Source organism: Rhipicephalus microplus, chromosome 5 (assembly GCF_043290135.1).
Source record: "Rhipicephalus microplus isolate Deutch F79 chromosome 5, USDA_Rmic, whole genome shotgun sequence".
In the NCBI taxonomy this organism is placed as follows: Eukaryota; Metazoa; Arthropoda; class Arachnida; order Ixodida; family Ixodidae; genus Rhipicephalus; species Rhipicephalus microplus.
Genome location: NC_134704.1, coordinates 196,581,641 through 196,595,482, shown reverse-complemented (window position 1 = coordinate 196,595,482; position 13,842 = coordinate 196,581,641). Strand labels below are relative to the sequence as shown.

General features: G+C 42.5%; 1 protein-coding gene across 1 annotated transcript; it reads left to right on the top strand.

The window, feature by feature from the left end:
• Window positions 1–11,786: 11,786 nt before the first annotated feature.
• On the top strand, window positions 11,787–13,514 carry LOC119173591 (uncharacterized). Its single transcript, XM_075894471.1, has one exon. It carries the CDS (start codon window positions 11,932–11,934, stop codon window positions 12,541–12,543), a length of 612 nt encoding a protein of 203 aa, XP_075750586.1. The 5' UTR covers window positions 11,787–11,931; the 3' UTR covers window positions 12,544–13,514.
• Window positions 13,515–13,842: the final 328 nt, after the last annotated feature.

Sequence of the window (13,842 nt, the reverse complement as noted above, 5' to 3'; positions counted from 1 at the left end):
GCCCTGTTACTAACGCTTAATCGGGAACGCGTAGCGAGAAGTGTGAAAAAATCAAAAAGGCAAAAACTATCAGTTTTTATTTCAGTGAAGATTCATGTTACCACTAAGAGCTGTTGTTTCAGAAAAAAAAAACACTTGGTAAATAAATGTTTCAGGGTATCTTCAAAGAATTTGGAGCGTTTGAAGACTTGTGATCCGCTAAAAATTTCGAACTGAGAATCTGTCATCTTATCACCAAGTGAACAACCCTTTTTGTGCCGCAACGCATTCGGTATAGACGTAAAAGATTTATATTATTGCTTGCCCCAATGTAAAGATTTGAAGTGTATAAAGCAGTGCATAACAGAAGATAATGATGACTTGTTGTTTCAGTGCCAGTGTGGCATCTCTATTGCGTCGTTTTTAGAGCTCATGCAGGCCACCTAAATTCTACCGTTGTGTCTTAGAAGGGAAATAATTTTGTCCAAAAATTTGGTATCTGCATTGAATCATGAATATACCTGTAATTAGTTATATTTTTCTTGGGTCTGTAGACGGCAGCTGCAAAAGCATTTGAATTGGTTATCATCACACGCTGTTTGATATGTCCATGACTTCTTAGTTATACTGGACATTAACAATTGCTCTGTACTGGTTGCTAATATAAAGAAAGTTGTTAAGGAAAACGGGATGTCAGCATTTCACTTTGGAGTGGCCAAAAATTGATGAGCTACAGTTTCTCGATTTAATACAGGCTTTCGTCAAAAGCACATATATAGCAATACCAATCTAGATTGATAAAGCCAATTCTGAATTTTAATTCTGGCCACTCAAAACCATACAGGGAGCCATTGCGTCAACTGTACTGGGTGCCGCTTTTCATAAGTTACGCGAGCACCTTATGGCGCATGCATTTGATGCACAAGTTGCTCGCCTTGCAAATTCTGGCTTTCCGGGTGACGTGATCTGCTCCTTGTCGGAAAAACTTATTTCAAAGCTCAAGAAGTTTCATCATTGTGATTCTAGTGCACCAGAAATTAGCAAGAATAACGCGTTCGATGCTCTAACCACTGAGCTACCACAGCGGCCTGAGAAATTAGCAAGAAAAAGAAGCAGACAGTTATCCCATACTTACACAGGATAGCACATGGTTTGAAAAATGTTGGGGCTCGTTATTGCATAAACATGTCATTCTCAGCATGTAATAAAGTGCATAATGTGTGTACTTTGGTGGATAGAGCGTTGTATCAGCAGCCAGGGAAAGGGAACTAATGTGTCTCCAGTCATATCCACAGATATGCTCCTTGCACTACTGGCGTGGTTTATGGGATTCCACTGTCTTGCGGCTGCGAATATTTAGGTGAAATAGGGCGTTACATAAACGTGCGGTTAGGAGAGCATGAACTAATGCTATCAGATGCTAAAATCACGTCTAATTTGGCAGCTCGTTGTAGGCCATGTAGATGTGTGCTCAGGGCTGGGCAGAGATGCCCGAAAAAGTATTCTGGCATACAGATATCGAAATGCGTGGTTTGGAAGCATAAAATACAGATACTGAGATAAATTTGTAATTGATGTGACAGGATATTTCAGAGATACATTTGCAAAAAGACAAAAAAGGTATTCCGGAATACAGATACTAAAATACTTTTCTCTATGTTGGAGATAGTTATACTCCATACAGGCATTTGTAATGTGCAGCATAATGTTTAAAATGTGCAGCGCATTGAAACTTGAAATGAAATTGATTTATTATATTTTCGCCATCCTCTGAGTGCCATTAAGGCATTACAAAGGACGCTTACACTGCAAATAATTGTTAATAACCACATATTTACAGATATCGGTTGCAATAAAAAAACTATGCCATATGAGAGCATCAGCCACACGCATTGTACACCGATATCCGAAACTCAACAGCAACAGTATTAGTTATGCTAGAAGGAGCATAGTTCAAGCGAGGTGCTGGAACCATAAACAAACGAACTTCTAGTTGAAGGTTTAGTGTTTTCTAGAAAGGTGATAGAAAAGGCAGAAAGAATTAAGAATGGACAAAACAAGGAATGCAAAAGGAAACTCAAAAAGACCTCTTTCAAATCGCCGTTTGGCCATGCTGGCGTTTTTCAGAAATGCTCTGCAGAAAGAAGTATCGTAGATGGCACACGGCACCACGCACCAAATTCTTTGTGTGGTTTGTGGCTTCCGCAATAATCTCCAGTTTTTCAAATGGGTGCCGCAAAAAAAAGTGGAAAAAAAACGAGAAAAAGAAAGCACTACTCGTTCAATTGGCATGAGCAAATACATTTAAGAAATGGCACCCATTGTGCAGTATACAATGCTCCTCACAATGAAAATATCTGCTCTGGAATACAATATGGGAGTATAACATTGTTGGCACGCTGAAGCAGGCCATCATTCAAAGACATTCCAGTTCTGCCTTAAGCACAATGGGATGCGGGTAGCAAAGCAACTAGCTCGCTTTTAAGAAGGTACGAGTCAGTTTCGCCCTCAGCAGAAATGTAGAAATGGTGTGTGCATATCTTGCCGTGGACTGCCAAGGTCACAGCAGAAATTTTTTTTCCCCAATGTCAACACGTCTCAGCTCATTTACGAAAAAAAAAACTAACGGGATACCAGTGTCCTGGATAGTATCACGATGCATGCAATACACCGTAAAAATATTTCACTACTGAGATACAAATACATTTTTGAAAAGTGTCTCGATACAGCAATACAAATGCTCAAAAGTATCTCTTAAATACTATTGCAATACTACCAGCCCTGATTGATTGATTGATTAGTGGGGTTTAACGTCCCAAAACCACCATATGATTATGAGAGACGCCGTAGTGGAGGGCTCCGGAAATTTTGACCACCTGGGGTTCTTTAACGTGCACCCAAATCTGAGCACACGGGCCTCGACATTTCCGCCTCCATCGGAAATGCAGCCGCCGCAGCCGGGATTTGAACCCGCGACTACTACCAGCCCTGTGTGTGCCCCACTTGTAGAAAACAAATATCAAATATTGACATGTTGATTAGCGCATGTGTGAAATAGCCGAAGCATTTTTCATTAGATCTAACGACAAGTGCATAAGTATTTCATGTAACACTCTTCTAGATGAAGAACATAAGCTCTTAGAGAAGACATGAATCATTCTGTGTTGTGACACATGTGTACATGTGCACAGTTTTGATGATTCAATATTTTCTATATATGTTCTTTCCTTTTCCAAATAATTTTCAGTTGTGAAATCAGCGCTGTGACCCTCTCCGACTGCTTCTAACCCGTTCCTTTGTAAAATATTCTACGGTGAACATTCACCAATTTGTCTAACTCACGATTCTGCATTTTTTATTTACCTATCGAATCGGGGAAGCTGTTGCGGTCTGCCAGATTCCTTTTTTCCTCCCCATATTCAAACATCAGCGCTTCAAACGCTACCCCAGCTTTTATTGCAGGTGTCTGAGGGCTTTCATTGTGCTCCACGTGTCAGAACCCAGAAAAGTAAAACATCAACAAGCATGTGTGCATTGTGTAAAAAAAAAGCGAGAGAGTGAAAGACAGGACAAAGTAAATTTTGCTGTATGGTTTCGTTCTTGCAACGTTGTTAGTCGTTGTCAAGACAAGGATGCAAGACAATAAACAAGGAAAAGTTTATTTTAGACGTGTACAAATTAGACGGGGATGCAAATCATTAGTAATTACAGCAGTCTAGATCAAGGTAATCTAGTCCAATCCTAAACGGCATGCAGGCTATAGCCATTATAATGAACTAGAATGTGCTACAGTAAGCCAACTGGCCAGGTTGCCGCATCCTTGTTTTATATGAATGCCGCGAGATGGCGCCACTTCTACGTTTCCTAGCAGCATTGGCTGCATTGTTGGACTATCGCAGGCTCCTTCAAACTTGCAGCTGCAGTTGATTTTATTTGTGTGGTTGTGTCCTGGTTGTTCCAAAAATCAAACGGCCAACTTGCTCAGTGCCTGGGTCACAGGTTTTATTTTGACCAGATACACACATTTTTTCATATTTATCATATACACTCACAACATTATGAGTGTGTGTGCAAAATATGTTCATTTGTTTTATATGAGTTCCTCATATTTTATTTTTTTACCGCTTTAGTGTTCTTTCCACCGTACAGTTTTCCAAGCAGACATTATGGTCATGGAGTTTGCTTTTAATCGCTGTGAAGAACCTGGAAAAGTCAGTAAATTTGAAAAAAAATTAAATTGACAAACACACTGTTGTGGCTTTGCTAGCAAATATGTTAGGAAACAGACACATGCGCAGTGTCGAAGTGTGCGATGTCACAGTCATGTACTGTCAAGAAACGTCACATAACTATGCTTGAAAAACTTTTTTGACCTTTTAAGTTTCAATAGATGAGTCAATGACACATCACTTCTTTTCTAGCATGAAATTCTTTCAAGAGTCCACATCTATCAGGACCCCTGCCTGTGATCTTTGTCAGGTATTTATACTGAACTGACATGCCCTAATACTTGTATACTTGTACAACAATCTGTCAGATTTGTCCTTCCACTCTTAACAGCCTGTAAATCCACCCCTAACAGCACCCCCTCCACTCTTCCAGTATAGGCAAAAAGGGTGATTACTTACAAAACCATGCTTGTGGAACATTACTACATGTGAACCTTAGAATTCTTTGGTGAAAAACATTAGCGGACCCTTAAGGTTCGAGTAGAACACGACAGTGATATCCAAGCCCTAGTGCGTACTCCAACCACCTAGTGCATACTTTTTACGGGATAACATTACTTGTATAGTTTATACTGCAGATTATTACTACGTAATTAATGTTTAAAGTGGCTTGTGCCAGTAAGGGTTTCGCATATAGCTGCAGTCTGTGTAATGGATTTCTAAATGGTGGCTAAGCGAGATTGTTGATATGTACACATAGTTACTTCGAAGAGTGCAGAGATGGGACACGGGATAGACCACGCATTACAGACACTGGGTAGTATGCTTTAAACCACGAGCAACTATACACATGAAATGTTTTTGAACTTGTTATGCACCCACTACGTGGTCCTAAGAGAATACTCCAGTAGCATTTGTGCCTTTTGTTATTCGTGGCTGGCTTTCAACAAAAAAGTCATTATGATAATCACACGTTCTGATGGCCAGTGACAATGTACATTTGTACCATGAAATACTGTGATATTACATGTTGTATTGTGGAGCGTGTATACAAGACGCATGTATTTGTAAAGCATGAAAATTATTTTTGAGCAGGCACGTGGCTTTGTGGTAGAACGCCTGCTTGCCGCACAAGCAGCTTGGCTTCTATTGTCACTCAGACCTATAAGGTTTTATTTGTTATTCTATTTATTTCCATCTTTCCATGTTTTTATATCATGGACCAGATGTAAAGTGAACGTGGAGAATTTCTTGCACCAGAAAAATGACAACTCTGCAGCTGTACAGGTGGAATCACACTTGTCCAGAGCAATGGAGCGCATGGCTCTTGTTAACGACGGCTTCTATGTCACCTTAGCTACATGCTTCTGTTCACGCTTAAATTATCGCACAAAGGCGTAGCACGCCATATGTTATGTTAGATATTCATACGGCGTCGACATTAACATATTTCTGCAGAAAACGGCAACTGGAGCGGTCGGCTCGGTGTTTTAGACAAGTGCGATTCGATCTGTAGAAATAATCAGTGATTTAACACTCCAAATTTAATTTTGTTGTGTTCGATTCAACAGTCATTATTTGCAAAACTATATATGTTTTAACAGTTCACTAATGTTTTAAAATGTGAAGTACACCAAAATAAAAGGAAAACTTGCACAACAGTATGATTCACAGCATCCCCCTTGGCACATTATAAGAAAATACTTGAGAAGTTGTGTAGCACAGCTGGCTACTTAGCTCCAGGAATGTACTTGTACCAATGAATATTTACCCTTTCTTACCGGCTCCGTGGATTTTGAGGGCCTGATTATTTCCTACAGCCAACCAATTTTTTAATGTACATTTCTTTTATGTCACTGGAAAGCTCGTAATTCAGAGTGTCTAATCACGCATTGGCAACACAAAAAAGGCAGTGAAACAGTTTTCACCAAACGTTGTTGCTAATGGAGTCTTATATGCAACACATGTTGCAAACAGTGGCCTACAGCTGTTCACTGCATTGGTACCAAATTCTGCCATAACAGAGTGCATGAGCGAAATGCTGGAGAGATGGTGTGTGCATGCACTGTGGTTCGATGCAGGTTTTTTGTTGCTGTGGAGGAAGCTCCACTGCTGAGCATCAATTTCTCAACCTTTTGAGGGTTACTAGGATGAATGCATCCCACTTTTTCCTCAGTAAAACTTTCTCTGCCACTTTACGTTGCCATCAGCACAATGCCTTCCAGCTGTGGTGTACCAGAAACATTAAGGAAACTGAGAAACTCTATATTGCACATTTACAATGCATGGTATCAGTCATACGTTGAGCTTAAAATCATTTTGTTCTGTTAATATTTTTTCACCCGGTGTCATATTGCATACCAGGTAGCTAAAGTTCCAAATTTATGGTATTCTTCTGTTCAGAATTTTGAAAGAATTTCAGCATGCAACTATAGATTTTCTTTCTAAATTGCAAAATTATATCTGCCTAAAATTGATGTGGAAGTGCACTCAAATGAAAAATGAAGCAGTTCCTTGCATAGCCTAACAACATAGCATACATGCATAACTGTTTTTTCATGTTTGATGGATGTGACAAAACAGCACATTCTTTTATATTTTTACCATTATGAGGAGAGGCAATGAGATCAAAAGCTGTGGCTAAGACACTGTTGCTAAAATTTCGGGCCAAAGGAAAAATATGGCAAAATGGCTGCTTCATACAGCCAGGAAGCCAAAGAGAACACGAATATTCAAGATCATCAAATCATGTAAGATATATGAGAAAAGCAAATGCGTCACACCTGAATAGAGTTCACGAATATGATGCAGCATTTGTAAACTTACTTGCATTCAGTGCATTGACACCACGTCGAAGTGGCTTGCCATGGTTTATTACTACAATTTTAATTATGTGGAAAAATGCAGGCTTAACTGAGATGTTCGCCCTTATCCGTTGCAGAAACAAGACAAGACATGCATAGACACAGCTTCGTTGAATGTGAATGAAAAGCAATATTCTCCTTTTTTTATTTCTTTATGAATGCGTGCACTCTTCTATGCCTGCTGTTTTCTCCTTGTCTTCGTTGAGTTCCAATATTATCTACACCTACCGACAAGACAGACACAAGCTGAAAGGGTTTGTGTATGTGAAGACCTTGGAACAGAGCCGCTAGACTCAATTCCACAGGGAGAGGTGCAGAGTTGTGTGGAACATCTGAAATTAAGGTTCACTGCAATTTTTTTCCCCACAGTTTTAGAAGTGTTCCTCTGTACTGCTTCCATCGGGCCTTTTTGGGCAAGAAATTTGGCAGCAGAATTACAACTTAATGCCCTTATGAGACAATGTGACAGGTGTTGCCCCACTAATTCAAAGACGCTTCATGGGTCGATGAGCCACATGCGTCCCACTTTTTTTCTCATAAATTGATGGCCATATTTTAGTGAAGATGGTGTCACACTATTTTTAGGCATGAAGTTGTGCAAGTTTTTGTTATTATGTGAAAAATATTGATGAACCCACAAAGGGTAAGTTAAACTGCATAATAAGCAAAATTGAAAGTGAGAATGCAATATATATACTATATAATTTTAAGCCAGATTAACAATTGTCTGAGCTGCAGGAGGCAACGTGCAGAAATTCTGCAGAACTCGATACTAAGCTTTTGCCACGAAGCAGTGCAATGGCACAGCTTCTGTGATCTTCAAACACCATTTCAAAATACATATACAACTCAAATTACTCAAGGGAAAGGGAGCTTGATTTTATCATACTTCGGCATGTTTCCAAATAAAGAAAGGTCTATTTACACTTTCTGGCCAGTTAATTGCTGAACCTCTAAATAGACATAAAAGTGAAAGTTATGACATTTGGTAGTCTAACAATGGACCTAGAAATTTCAACATCACACCAGTGTGATTTGGCATAAGCTGTAAAAGCTCATTCAATCAGTCATACATTGCATGTTACCCTTTTATGCCAGTTTTAACGCGATAGTTTTTAAAATGTCGTGGGCGTCATTGATTGTGAGTGATGGACCTTGGGAGCAACCGGAAAACTAAAAAAGATGCAAATAAAATAAGTAATAAAAATTTCCCAGTTTGCGGGAGGATCGAGCCCAGGCGGTTTGCATGGCAAGCTGGCGTTCTACCGCACAGCCACACATTTGCTTGGAAATTCACGGAGAATAACTTCATCTGCTTGAAAATGCAGTGAAAGTAACGTTAGGCTTTGCAAACACATGTGTCCTGTATACTGCCTTCACAATTCAATATGTAATATCACAGTAATATTTCTTGATACAAGTGTGCATTGTAATCAGGCATCAGAACATGTGGTTATCTTAAGGACTTCATAGTTAAAAGGTGGCCAGCCATAACATAACGCACACATTTCACTGCACACATTTCCTTCAGACCACATAGTGAGTGCATACCAAGTTCGAAAAGATTTCATGCACCAAGTGCTTGAAGTACGCACTAGGGCCAGGGTATCGTTATCGTGTTCAATTATTGAAAGCGAACCTTAAGGGTCCCCCAATTTTTTCTTTTTTTAAGTGGAGAAACGAATCATTATTCTAACCATGAATATTTTTATGCCAGCAATTTGACTAGTAGGTTAGCTCAGTGAGCCATTTTTGCGTTTATATCACGTTTATTTGACTCAAGGAAAGCAATAATTTTTGAAAATGGCACTTTATGCCAAAGACCTGACATGGTGTCTATTGTTCGACATTAATCTCCAGGTATCCTTGGCCCTCCCTCTTTTCCTCATTGAAGGGCCTGTTTTTTGTTTGAGAAAAGGTGGCAACCCTGGTGACAGCAAAGTGTAAAAACAGTATATAAATGTTGAAGCAGGTTGTGTAGACAACAATCTACAGACAGTGAGTGGCATACAGAATTGGCTTGACTGTCTTCAATGTGTGTGTGTGAGGGGGGGGGGCATAAAAAAAGCTGCTAAAGGCCAAAAGAGATGCCTCAATTGCAGTGGCAACTATGCAAAGGGGCAGCTGGAAAGTCTACTTAAATGTTCCAAACATGAGCGTCTTGAATTCGCTGTAGGTTTATCTCATACAAATTAGGACTTGAAAAAAAAAAGAAAACCTAGCCCTCATAGATTTGAAACAGGCACGTATTGCAAGAAGGCTGGTTATAAACCAGCAACAAGTTTAGCCACGCCTTCGTTGTTGTCAATTGAGCACACAATGCATACAACAGCGATAGTTTTGGGAAGCACACCTTGATGTGACCGAGGTTAGGGGCACAGGCTTTCACGCAGGTGCCGGGGAAGGAGACACCTTCGAGAGGCTTCTTGACAACAGAAACACACGATTTGTTTACATATTTACAGGTGTAAAAAACACAAGGCGTCGAGATGCGCTTTTACAGCAGACAGGACTGGGCGTAACGAAGGCCACAGAGAGAGCCCTGGGCGCACACGCGACGCGCTTTTCATATCCTCGGTCCGTGCATGCGCCTCTCCTCAAACGTGAACTGTCTGTCCCAGAAATGCTGATGCGTGTTCCCTGCAGCATACCCAGACATCTCTTGCGTTTCTGCTGGACGCGTACCACATTTGGCAGGTATGCCAATGAGCGTCTATTGCAGACTGGGTCCTTGCACTGCCAGTCATAATAACATTTGAATGAATACTGGCAAGCTAACTGGCACCTCCGAGCCTTTGCAGCTTTAGAAGACGGGCCCCATCTGCAATGAACCACTTTTTAGCAGCAGAAGGAAAGAAAACAAGAATACTTCTTGGGTTTTTTTTTGCTTACCCGAGGCAATATTCAACCAGCGAACGTACAATTGAGAGCTGAGCATAATAACTCTTCAGCTATTTACGCATGGTGACAGAAGAAATCATAGCCCTAAATAGTATAGGGGGTGGGAAAGGCAAGGAAGGATGCAAAGGATAAAGTGAAAAAGAAGATGGGAGAACCATTAGAAAGAGGAGAAAGAGAAAAAAGAAGGGGAGAAACCAATTGCGTAGAGAGAGCAAAAAAGACAAATATAATAACTAAAAAAAAGCAGGCTTGGGCAAATATTCAAATGCCTCAAATATTTGAAGGAACAGTACTGTATTCAAACGCGCTTCGACTCGATTTTAATTTATTGAAAATTTTGAAGTATTTTCAAAGAACAAATAGTTAACATTGATCTGCACATAACCTCCTGTAAAGATAATTTCACTGCAGCGTAGAGTGCCACGCCGTGAAAGCACCTATCCAAGGGAATTCGCACTGCCGCAAAACCTTTTCAAAGTTTAAGGGGCCCTGCAACACTTATTAAGTATGGTCGGAAAACGTGGTCAATCGGTAGTCGAGACTCCCGAGAACACGTGAGCCAAATATTGTTGCGCAGCACGAGGCCAGAATTTCTCAATAAATGGTCAAATTCAGCAAAAATTGCTTTCCTTTCACTCGACAAATTGCGCCACAAGCTCAAAAATTACTCATCACAGTCATTGTATCAGCGATTGGCTGACTCGAGCATGGCACGTTGGACGTTACTGGGGCCAGGCTCACTTGGACTATAATCGAGTCGTGAGTGTGAGTGAGTACAGCTCAGTAATATTACATGAGTTTGAGTTAGAGTGAGTCTGGCTAAGGAAAATTTTAATGAGCTTGAATCCAAGTTAGTAAAGTATTTGCGAGTCTGAGGTGGTGAGCCCTAAGCTCAACGTGTATTTCTTGGGTGAGCCTTAGTGAGCACCACCTTTTATTTCTAACCTATGTTCATACATACCCACCTATCAGCATAACTATCGACGTCATATTTGCTTACATAGGTAATCAAGTCTGTTCAAGCATGCGTTAACACAAAACCGCTCGTGCGGTTATTGAACAGAGCTGCAAGTTCGGAGATAAGGGGGTCGCCAAGACCTCCATTCACAAACTCGCTCTTGGGACATTCATGGCAAAAATTTCTGATGTGAGCTGCATATTTCATAAAAATATTGTTATTGGATTACGACTAGTGACAGCTGTTCGCTCACTCAGACACTTGTCAAATCGCGAGTCTGAGCGTGCCGAACTGAGTAATATGTTGGTAAGTTTGAGCCTGAGTGAGAGTGGTTGACAAACAGTTTAGCGAGTCTCAATTAGTTCTGTGGAGCTAAATTTCAGTGAATTTGAGTCCGAGTGAGTTTCTGTGGTGAAACGTATTTCTTGAGTGAGTTTAAATAGGTTCCACTTTTTTTACCGGCCTATGGCTGCTGCTCTCAAACATCAACACTACATCCTTGGGCAGCATTGAAGCAGCTGCAGCCATTCAGCCATCATGCCTGCGATGCAGGATCGTTTTACTGAGGCAGGGTCTCGTTTCAGAAAAGGATGAGCCAGTTTTTCACACACAAATGTCAAACATTTCAAACGAAAGTAACTTTAAATAAAAGCAAAACAACCACACTGAAACCTCACCCGTTACCAAACTACTAAGACAAGCAAAGCTTTGTAATTAAATGAAGTTCTGCTGAACATTTGAAACAAAAACAGTCACTAGTATTTCCAATGCTGGTGTCATTCACAGTGGCAGACTCACTCTTTGCTGGTGTATTTGTTGGCTGAAGCAGATGAGAAGCCTGTTATATTCAGTTTCGGTTTTTACTTTGTGTTCTTTCACCCCCAAGGGGCACGTCTGTCCTTTATGTATATATTCGATGTGTTGCGTACAATAAACGTCTTTTGTACGGTGGTGCTGCCGGTGCTTCTTACGTCTTTCGCAAACACCACATTGGCGACGAAGATGGGATAAACACGTCAAGCTACCTTCAGCATCGAGTGTCGTCCGGGTCCGCCCCGCCATGAGTTTCTCCGGCCTTGCTCCGCCGCCGCCGTTCCTCCTGACGCCCGGTCGGCCGTCACTTCCATGGGAGGAGTGGGCGCAGACCTTAACAGTCTACCTTCTGGCGTCCGGAGCAGCTGAGTTCCCAACAGCGCGACGCAAGACCATTCTTCTGCATTGTTTGGGGGCGGAAGGGCAGCGTGTTTACCGGACTTTACCTGCAGGGTCAAATGCCGCAGCACCAGCAAGCGCCGCAGCACCGGAAGTACAAGAGAAGCCTCCCGCGGCCGCTACTGACGAGTACGAGGCTGCACTCAGCGCCTTACGGCAGCAGTTTTCCACGTCGGGTAACGTCGTCGTCGAGCGTCATCGTTTCCACCGCCGCAGCCAACACGCAGGCGAGTCCGTTCATGACTTTGTTGCTGCTTTACGGGAGCTCGTTTCGCATTGTTCGTTCGCTTCACAAGATGATGCTCTGCGGGACCGGTTTGCTGCCGGCGTTGTTTCCAACCGCGTACGTGAACGGTTGCTGCTCGAGGGTTCCTCCCTTTCGTTCGAGAGCGCAGTGCGGATCGCTCTTCAGTTTGAGCAAGCAGCTGAAGAGCTGAATGAATTTTCTGCTTCGGTGTAGCCTGTTTCTGTACGGCGTCGTTCCCAGTATTCGCATTCTTCGCGAAAATTCAATTTCCAGCCAAAAGCGCATTTTCAGCAAAACTCTCCAAGCGCTAGCGGTTCGCGTGCGCCGCAGGGGCCCCGCCCCCCTCGGCGAGACAGAGATAGCCGGCCCGTTTAACCACACTGTTTCCGATGCGGCTCGCGGAATCACCGCGCATCAGCGTCTCAGTGCCCTGCGCAGGGAAAGAAGTGTTTGTTTTGCGGTATCAAGGCCCACTTTCAGAAAGTATGCAACCGCAAGCGTCAAATGCAAGGCGGGATTCGTGAAGTTGGCATCGATGACGATGCTTTGTCAGGGGGAAGTTCTGAGCAAGTTTTGACTGTGCAGCATCCCGCTCGCAGCGCAATTTACATACAAGTACGCGTAGCGGGTGTCAAGTTGCCATTCCTTGTTGACTCAGGGTCGTCTGTTTCAATTCTATCAGAGCAAGAATTTCACCAACATTTTCAAAGCGGTTTGCTCCTCCCAGCTCCGCATGTCACTTTGTTTGACTATTCGAAGCGCCCAATTTCCGTGCTAGGCTGTTTCCAGGCAGACGTTCAGTTTAAAGGGCGCTCTGCACCACTTCTTTTCTACATCGTTCGCCAAGGAACTTGTCTGATTGGCCTTGACGGCATTAAGGCCCTAAATCTTCGAATACAGGGCTCCACTCTTTAATGCCTGCACACGTCCGTTGCCCCGCCGCCGCGTGTTAATGACCCGACACCTTGTCACATTCCGATGCAGTCAATAGAGCAACCCCGGCAAGCAAACCTTCCGCCAGCCTTGGAACATGACTTCGGTTCACTTTTCAGTCCCGAGTTGGGTCTTGCTAAGCGGTTCACGCATCGTGTCAAGATTCGGCAAGGCGTGCAGCCGGTATCTTAGAAGCTGCGCCGTCTTCAATATTCACTTCGGGAACCAGTGTCAAATGAACTTCACAGGTTGCTGCGCCTTGACATCATCTAACGCATCGATGCTTCTGAATGGGTTTCGCCCATTGTTGTCGTTGACAAGAAAAACGGCACCATCAGAATTTGTGTTGACCTCCGGGAGCCTAACAAGGCTATTGTACCAGACAGCTTCCCGTTACCTCATACAGAGGAACTCCTTCATGCCTTGGTAGGCGCGACACACTTCTCAAAACTTGACTTGGCTTCTGCCTACCATCAGGTTCTTTTGCACTCTGATAGCAGGGACCTGACAGCCTTCATCACGCATGAAGGACTTTTTCGGTTCAAGAGAGTTTGCTTTGGGTTAGCTTCTGCCCCAGCG

Bases quoted from the DNA above. Each gene is read 5' to 3' on its own strand.
- LOC119173591 (XM_075894471.1), top strand. From the start codon at position 11,932: ATGAGTTTCTCCGGCCTTGCTCCGCCGCCGCCGTTCCTCCTGACGCCC.